The sequence below is a fragment of the Telopea speciosissima genome, chromosome 2, assembly GCF_018873765.1.
Source record: "Telopea speciosissima isolate NSW1024214 ecotype Mountain lineage chromosome 2, Tspe_v1, whole genome shotgun sequence".
In the NCBI taxonomy this organism is placed as follows: Eukaryota; Viridiplantae; Streptophyta; class Magnoliopsida; order Proteales; family Proteaceae; genus Telopea; species Telopea speciosissima.
This window is the reverse complement of record NC_057917.1, coordinates 71,247,561-71,256,741: the sequence shown is the minus strand read 5'-3', so window position 1 is coordinate 71,256,741 and position 9,181 is coordinate 71,247,561. Positions and strand designations below refer to the sequence as shown.

General features: G+C 38.8%; 1 protein-coding gene across 1 annotated transcript; it reads left to right on the top strand.

The window, feature by feature from the left end:
* Positions 1-7,542: 7,542 nt before the first annotated feature.
* LOC122649644 (mitochondrial arginine transporter BAC2-like) lies at positions 7,543-8,672 on the top strand. Its single transcript, XM_043842878.1, has 2 exons — positions 7,543-7,802; positions 7,922-8,672. Exons 1-2 carry the CDS (start codon positions 7,563-7,565, stop codon positions 8,657-8,659), a joined length of 978 nt encoding a protein of 325 aa, XP_043698813.1. The 5' UTR covers positions 7,543-7,562; the 3' UTR covers positions 8,660-8,672.
* The last annotated feature ends 509 nt before the right edge of the window (positions 8,673-9,181 follow it).

The window sequence follows — 9,181 nt, the reverse complement described above, 5'->3', positions numbered from 1 at the left end:
GCGAACCCATTACTTGATAGTTTTGAAATCGTATGGTGGGTGGACGACGATATCTTTGTAATCATCGGCATCTTCACTGTTATCAACTTCAACTTCTTCGTCGTCCTCGTAACGCCACTTGTAATGCCTTAAAACAAGGAATAGCTCCCCTAATGATTCCACCAAATAAGACATGTCGCATATTCTCCGTTCCTGACCACTGATTTCCTTCCCAATTGGGATTAGGCCGGGTTTCAGAAGAAGAAGTGAAGTCATAAGTTACAACATGTCCGTGATTGCTAACAGCATAGAGTAGTAGTCCCTTATAGAATATAACATCTTCAAAACAACGCCATTTTTCGGATGTAATAGTAGTCCACCATTCAGCTCCGGGCTTCCAGTAACCCAACATCCTCTTATTAGCAAGTGACAATCACCACTACAACATAGTTTGATGTTCTACAAGGATTAGAAGATAGAACTGGCATGCCTTGTGGATGTAATTAATGTGCACTACTCGGTTGTTGAGGCGGGCCGGGTATTTTGCTGGAGAAAAATTAGAATTTGGAAACGGAAGGAAGCTGGATACTATCTCTAGTTACTGGATTGAATAGTTGAATCCTTGGGGAGCATTTGAACGCATCTAGCTACTGTAAATAGCCAGCCTTGAGAAGATCCACAACACCACTTATTCTGAATCTCTGGGATGTGAAGTCCATTATTAATCTTCTTGCGACTTGAAAGATCATGTGCAGCCCGGGCAGGGTGCTGGATAGGAGCCAAGTCCGTGGTAGGTAGGGATGCAAGTTTGGCTCTGTCGGCCCGAGCTCGCCATGGCCTGGTTTGGGCTTCATTTTTCAAGCCTTAGGGCCAATTAGGGTTGAAATTTTCAGACCCTAGGTCAGGGTTGGGCTGGGCCAGCCTTGAGTTCTCAGGTTAAGCCCAGCCTGGCCTGGCTCTGTGTTTAGTTATATTATATAATTTATTTTTATTTTGTAATTTTTGTTTAATATTTAATTATCTGACTTTACCAAAAAACAGCTAATTATCTATTGAACGAAAATATTTACAAGTTTAAGATTGGGGGTAAGTTTTTTAACCCAAAGAAAAGTCTAATAGACAATTGAGTATGAAACAAACCAATACCCCATCACATGTGTCTCATTTTTTTTAATGCATAGGATGACATAAATGATAAAAAAGCAAGGCAAGTCAGGGCCAACCAGGTCGGATCAGGATCGTCTCCAGGGAGCAGGGAACGCCCAGGGCAAGCTAAATTCAACCAGGCCCTAGCAAAAATCAAGGTGTGGCCCTGACCCAACATGACTCGATCAGGGTCAATCAGAGCCGAGCTAGGCTAGGCTGAGCCCAACAAGGTTGGGCTTGGGTTGAAACATCTTAGCTCGACCTTAGGCCGGGTTGGGTTAGGGTTTTAAAAAATCCAGCCCAACCCGACCCTGTTTCACCCTTGGTGGTCATGCTTTATTGTTGGGCTTCCAGAAGCCATACAAGTTGCAATAGTAACAAGCCAATACACATCGAGTCCAACCATTGAGTTCATGGGTTTTCTCTTTACTACTTTGGGCAACAAAGCATGCACATTTAACTTTTCGAACTCGGAATTTTTTTTTTTCCCACTAAAAGATCATTTGTATTAAAGAATGAGAAATAAAAAGAGTACAAACAAACACCAAACAAAAACTGCAAAACGAAACCCCTAACTATGGCATAGCCATTACCAGGGAACAAAAAAACAGACCAAAGAAAGGAGCAAAAACCAAAAAAAAAAAAAAAAAAAGTGAACTAAGACCAACGAAATCTTGGTCTACTTTGAGCATCAAATATGAAATCCTCTTCAAACGAAGCAAACCAAGAATCAATAGGAGAAGAGGTGTCGAACTCGGATAAACACACTGGTTAATTAAATTATTAATACCAAAAATCTAAAGAAATGTAAAAGAAACGAAGGTTTTCTAAATTCGGCCTGAGGCAGGTTCTTGTACGAGAATCAGTCTCATACGCCAGATCCCACACAGATGGAATCCACTCTCTTGGATTCCATCTGTGTGGGATCTGGTGTACGAGTATACTGTCACCGAAAATTGACTGACAGTATTTCAAAATAAAAAATAAAAAAAATACCTACTGAATTTAGCTCTAGACGATCACCTGTATATATACGTTACTGCGCTTCAATGCCTCCAGAGGAACTCAATGAAAGGAAACAGTTAAGAGAGAGGCAAGAAAAATATAGACGGATATGATCAGAAACGGGTCCGGGGAGGGATATAAAAGGAGCCGACGATATAGGATTTTGAGTTTAAATTGGAGAGAGAGAGAGAGAACATAGGATTAGAATGCTGTTTGGAATAGGCTATTCTCATTCTCATTTGGAACTGAACTCACGACTAACTTGATTAGGATTAAACAACTTACAGAAGAAAAAGAAAGTAGCCTAGAGTTCGACCACCTTAGGAAGGAGTGTTTACTACGGAAAAAGGTATCAAAAACCACAATAAAGATGTATTCCACACTTCTACTGAAGGTATCATACTTGCATTTGGGTTATGCTATTTATTGTAGTTTTTGAAAACTTTATCCGTCATACAATTGATACATTGGTAATTATTTTTGAGATTCAGCATGATAATTTGACAAAAGAAAAACTAACAGACACAAAGTAGCTAACACACACTAAGACATTAAGACGAGATGTGAAATGAAGACATTCGGGATGAATTAAGATTAAATAAATAAGTGAAATGCAATTTACATGCATTTGAGGCCTTACCTGTGTGACATGAAAGAGGATCTTCATATCCTTTGCATTATTAAATATTTCATGCATCTGTTGCTTGTTGGGGAGAAAATACATGTAATAGAAATTGAACCTATTAAGCCATGTTCGTATGAACTAAAGAAAGAAAAAAAAAAAGAATAATAGTAATTATTAGGTGCATGTAATGTTATTTTAATGAAAACATATTCTTCAAAAATAAAAATGAAATAAAGAAAAATAAAAGTTTAAAGAAATGGAAAGTAGCAAAGTTAAAAAAACAATTTTTTGTGGAATATCCAATATATCTAGGAATCACTACTTGCAAAGGTAGTACAGCAGGTACAGTAGTAACAATTTCACAAGTATTTGATGCTATTTCAGTAAAAATTACATTTCAACAAAAAGGAAAAAAAAAAAGGAGGGGGGACAGGGGAAGGTAGGGGGTCTTTTCGCTAGGAGTGGGGAGAGAGGCAGACACAGTCTAGGTTCCCTGGAACTGTGGCCAACCCCCTCCCCCCCCCCCCCCCCCTCGCGCCACCCAAAAAAAAATTTAGAAGTGTTTCTTTTTTGTAACAACAATAACAAAGTAGCTCAATTGGTTTGAACTTGTGCACTACTAAGTTTAAAAAATCAAATTTTGACAGTTTAATGGTTGAAATACAAGGAAGGTGAATATTTAATACATGATGAGCTATGTACGATTCACATAATCATCCACTTATCTAATTATAGGATGGGAAATATCTTACTTATACTTAGAAGATACCAATCGAAGAGTGACAAATGTTAATTAAAAGACTGAAATTATGATGGTGGAAGAAGTTATATTATTGGGGTGAAGGACCAACCAAATATTAGATTGGCAGTGTTTTTCCTTTTTAAGCTCACCAGCAACATGCAAGCCCATGAGTTAGCCCACCCATTAAAAGTTTTCTAGAAATTTTACCTTCATTAATAGCTTTTCTACCTTAAAAACAAAAATCAAATAAGAACCTTTTGAGTCAATGATTCATATGTATTACCTCAATCCAGTCTCTACTTGGTCGCATGGTCTCTACACAAGCATCTGGATCAATGGAGGAGCGTATCTATCCAGGGGACAGAAGCATCATTTCACGGTGTCCTATGAGAGGGTATAGGAAATACCACCAAGTAGAGATCTTTTTCCCGAATGAAGGAACTTATAAGCCATATAATTTGTTTTTTTTTTTTGCAAACCAACAAGGGTGAAATTTATTACGCCATCACTGGGTAAAAACTGATTTACAATGCATAACAGATCCTTTGGAAAGGAAGAATCTGCAAAATTGGTACGCGGAGCTGAAGGTCCATTTTACAATACTATGTGCATGCAAGTTTGCTGCTGTATAAACCAAATAGAAGGAATAAGAAACAAAAGGTTTTCAAATTTATATTTACAGTGACATAACCATATTATGAAGGTATTTATAATATTAAAGTACCTTTTATCAAATTTACTATATATTACAGGTAATTAAACAAGAAACTAAAAATGAAAAAAAAAAATAATTCACGAGGACATCTATATAATTTCAGATATGATGTTTCAAAATCCACCATATTGGAGTAGTGGATTCAACCCTTCACCTTCGTAGCTTATAGTTCTTGGACCCCTCCTTCAGATGGGCTCTTTAAAACTAACTGAGTTACTGTGACGCTGCTCTCAATTATGACCAATAGGAGGCATTAGCTTCATCCGTGATCAAAGGGACACGTGCAAGTTGGTTTCAATTTTCACTCCCCATATACTTGGTGAAGCCCTTGTGGTCCGAGCGGCTATTATTCATTGCATTTATGATTGTACAGATAAATTTCAAGCAGAATCCAATAGCAAAAAGCTCATCACTTTCCTCAAAACCTCCTCCAATAGTGTCTCCCCTATCATTGATGATTGTCAGTTTTTGAAGTCGCATTTGGAAGATTGTACTTTCATTCATGTTCTAGGGAGCTTAACAACATCGCTAACTCCCTAGTTTGAAAGGCCATGTCTTTAATATGTGAGACAATTTGATCGAATTCATCCACTTCTTGGCTCTATGATCTTTGTAACTTGGATGTCTCGATTGTAACTTGTACCACATTCTAATCTCCCTTCAATAGATAAACTTTTTACTCGAAAAAAAAAAATCAATATCAATTCAAGCTTTTGAATTGAATATTTAAACTTATTAGAATCCCTCCACTCAATAATTCAAGCTTTTAAATTGAACATTTATAACGTGTGTAAGTCAGGTCTATTTCTCTCTCTCTCTCTCTCTTACAAGAAAAAGTAACCTGGGCGCCCTTCAAATAGGATAATATAAGAGAAATGAGTCGGCTTTGTAGTTGTTTCTTCATTGTTGCAAAACGTTCTTATATAATATACAGGTGCTCAAAGGCCAAATAGACATGGCATTTGGATTCTAGTGAAAGATGATTCTAAGTTTGAATCCCACCATCTGCTCCATATCCATATATATATATATATATATGGATCCTTTTAGTCCCTTGTTTTTTTAGTAAAGGGATCCTTAATTTTAGTCCTTGGAGCATACATATGCTTGTTCTGTGTGATTATTTTACCTTTCATAAAAGCTTCCGATCGATCTACACACTCCACACTAGGCTTCCACGTAGTTGACATAAAGTTACTGGCTTCATTAAAAGGGTACCGATAGTGCAACAAACTTGTTTGGCCGAAAACTTGAACTTAAAGCCATTTATGTGATCAGTGTTTTTTTTTTCTTTTGAATCATACTTGTGAGACAAGTGTATTACACAATCGTAAATCCTAATTCTGTTGGGAGAGAGTTTTTTGAGCAAGTGGCATAGAGAAAACCACCTATTAAATGTGATAATATGGTATCATATATTGGGGGGCAATAAAGACATTTCATATGAGAAAGAGATAAGAAATAGACACAAAGGTGCTAACGTACCCTGCCAACAACTTAGAGAATTTTTTCTTTTATATTTTTACCGAATTTTCTTTCACCCATGACGAAGAAAGAATTCTTTCACCATTTGGGATTGATACCGTTTCCAATCATCTTTGTTTCAATCAAGGATGAGAGGCAATAATATCTCAAGTTTCCAATGACATCTCCGCTTCACTTGTGTATATGATTTTCTCCTTCTATATTGGTGTAAGGAAAAATTTTCAATCAATTCCCTTGAGAAGATCTCTCTCTCTCTCTTTCACATGTGTGGATCCCTTAAATATACTCTTACATACCATAGCTTCTGCAATTTCCTCTCGCCTTCCACTATTGGTTTAACGTAAAAGATTCTAATATAAGTGGGCAGTTCATTGATCTTGATATCTCTTCTTCCCCACCCCTCCCTCTTTTTTAATCACAAATCCTAATTGCTAATAGTGTGTAGGGCTTTAGTAATCGGGATAAGGTTCAATATCAGTCTTGATCCATACTGATCCTGATTGACTTGTATCTGTCAAGATCAAAAAAATTTACCTCTGTTTTTTTATAAATAATCAAAATTTTTTTTTAATATATTTTTACCCCTTATTCGTAGTGATCCACCGATACGAAATCCACCGGGAACAACCCAACTTATCCGATACACATTTACATTGGATTTTCATATTATGATGTTCTCCTCGACATTTGAATTTTACTCATTCTTCATGATTCACCTAATAGAATCTTAGAGAGGTGGGATCCACATCCTCCTTTTCATCGTGATAATTAACTGATATTGATATTCTACCAAACAACAAAAAAAAAACTGATATTGATAAAAGTGGCTGATCATGGGGCCTTGGAGCCACCCATGTACGTACGTTCCCATGCATGTATGTATGATGTGTAGGTGGGGCCGTGGGGTGTAGAAATCATTATATAAATCCTAATGATAATCGTTGGATGTGGATCGAAATTAATGCCCCTCTTTCCCACCACAGGTCCACAACACACATGTGATAGGGGGGGGGGGGGTTTCCGGATTCATATCTCTTTTGTCTCTTCCTCGAGAATCATGTATCACCATTCACCATCCATGTCTTCATTATCTTCAAAGATTCCATCCATTCATCCTCCTTAGTGGCTAACATCATCTCCACTAATGTGTGTGCGCCTGTGTCACTCACTATGTGGGTCGAGCCAAAATAAGAAATTATCATTAATGCGACCTTTGGTTAACGATACCTCATGGATTTAGAATCACATTTAAAAAAGATTCTTATCTAACGGCAGGAATGCACCCAATCATGCTCTACCGAGGTGGAAAGAAAGCTGAAGAAAGATGGTTGGGATTCAGTGTGGTTAGCAATAGACATTGATGACACGTGGCAGATTCTGGTTGAATGACCTGAAAACCAGAGTTGGCCGTTTCCTCCTGAGTGACGAAATGAAAGACTAAAAGCCGAAGAAGGCGGGTCCTTACAAGGTCAATATATATGCCTTCTCTCGACGTTCACAGAGGCCACAAGCTCAGAGCAGGACCGGGGGGGTTTGAAATTCTAAGAAAAACTTCCAAGTTTCTGAGTCACTTATTTTTTCTTCTTCTTCCGTCTCTCTCGTTCTCACTTCCCTCTCTTAAATGGATTGAGATCATGACGAAAGGTTCCCTGAAACTAAGAATATCTGTAATACCTTATATTCTATATCCTCCACCAAACCAAACAGACAATTATTTCTGAGATTTCATTATCATCATTAATACAGTAGATCTAGAGATCTCTGCATCTCTCTTTAGGGATTGGATTATTAGCTAGTTATTACTAATTAGGGATAGAGAAGAAAGAGAAGGAGGAATCCCCTTCGTGGAATGGAAGTGAATAGAAATGGATTTCTGGCCAGAGTATCTAGCGAACAGTTGGGGCAGAGAGTTCATTGCAGGAGGATTCGGGGGAGCTGCGGGCGTAATCTCTGGTTACCCTCTGGACACACTGAGGATCCGTCTTCAACAACCTTCCAATCCCACCAGATCTGCTGTCGGCCTCCTTCGCCGGATCGTCGCTTCTGAGGGAGCTTCTGCTCTGTACCGTGGCATGGGCGCTCCATTAGCCTCTGTCACCTTCCAGGTTTCCTCTTCTTTAAAAACTTCATTTTGTTTTGCATCTTATCAAATTGGAACTCTCAAACAAAGTCTTGTACGCATTCAATTATATATAGAGTTACCTAATTGTCTCGTTGGTTGCAGAATGCCTTAGTATTCCAAACTTATGCAGTCTTATCCAGAGCATTTGATTCATCAACCAACAACATAAATCCCCCATCTTACAAAAGTGTGGCATTAGCGGGCTTTGGAACAGGTGCCCTACAAAGTTTTCTGCTTAGCCCTGTTGAATTAGTGAAGATACGCCTCCAATTACAACAGACAACCGGAGGATCACCCAATCACCATGGAAACGATCATTGGAGAAGTCCAACTAGTATGGCTAAATACATTTTCAGAAGAGAAGGGGTGAGGGGAATTTTCAGAGGACTCAACATCACTGCCCTTCGAGATGCACCAGCTCATGGGTTCTACTTCTGGACCTATGAGTACACGCGAGAGCAACTCCACCCAGGGTGTCGAAAGAGTGGTCAGGAGAGCCTCAATACGATGTTAGTCGCAGGAGGACTTGCAGGGGTTGCCAGTTGGTTGTGTTGCTATCCATTGGATGTGGTGAAAACCAGACTTCAGTCACAAGTACAATCCCCATGGGACAATCCTCCACCCAAATACCGTGGCATCATCGATTGCTTCCGCAAAAGCGTCCAAGAAGAGGGCTTTCGTGTCTTGTGGAGAGGTTTGGGTACTGCCATCGTTCGAGCTTTCGTGGTGAATGGAGCCATCTTTGCTGCCTATGAGGTATCTCTTCGGTGCTTATTTACCAACAATAACCATGGAAGCATTCAAGCAGAGAAGAACAGACTTTGGGAGAAACCCGTTTAATTTCCTCCACAGAAAGGTTAATAATACACTAAAACCTACATCTTTGTTTCTGTCCAACAACAACTAAAAAAAAAAAAAAGAAGGAAGAATGGAGTCATCATCTTTGTTTGTAAGAAAGATGGACATGAAGTGCTTAAAGATTGCAAATGGAATAAAACCATTTGGGGAAGAAGAACCACTTGCTTGGTCAATCGAACTATATGATTTTTCAAACTGATGCGCAGTGTGTATAATCAATCCCCCCACTTATAGTAATATCCAAAATTTATATTATATTTTAGGTAGGGTGTCCCTGTCGGGTAGTGGAGGCTATGTGGGCAGCGTTTTTTATCCGTCTATTCAATAGGGGGAGAGAGGTCATTTCATAGGAAAAGAGAGACAAGAGAGAGGGGTGCTAGCATAGGCTACCCCGAGGTCTGAACACAAGAAACATTCTCCCTACATTTTATTTGGGAGCACATTTTGTGTCTGGAAGTGTAGTCCCTGTGCCAACGCAGGGTCAGTGGAAATGCACGTCGAACG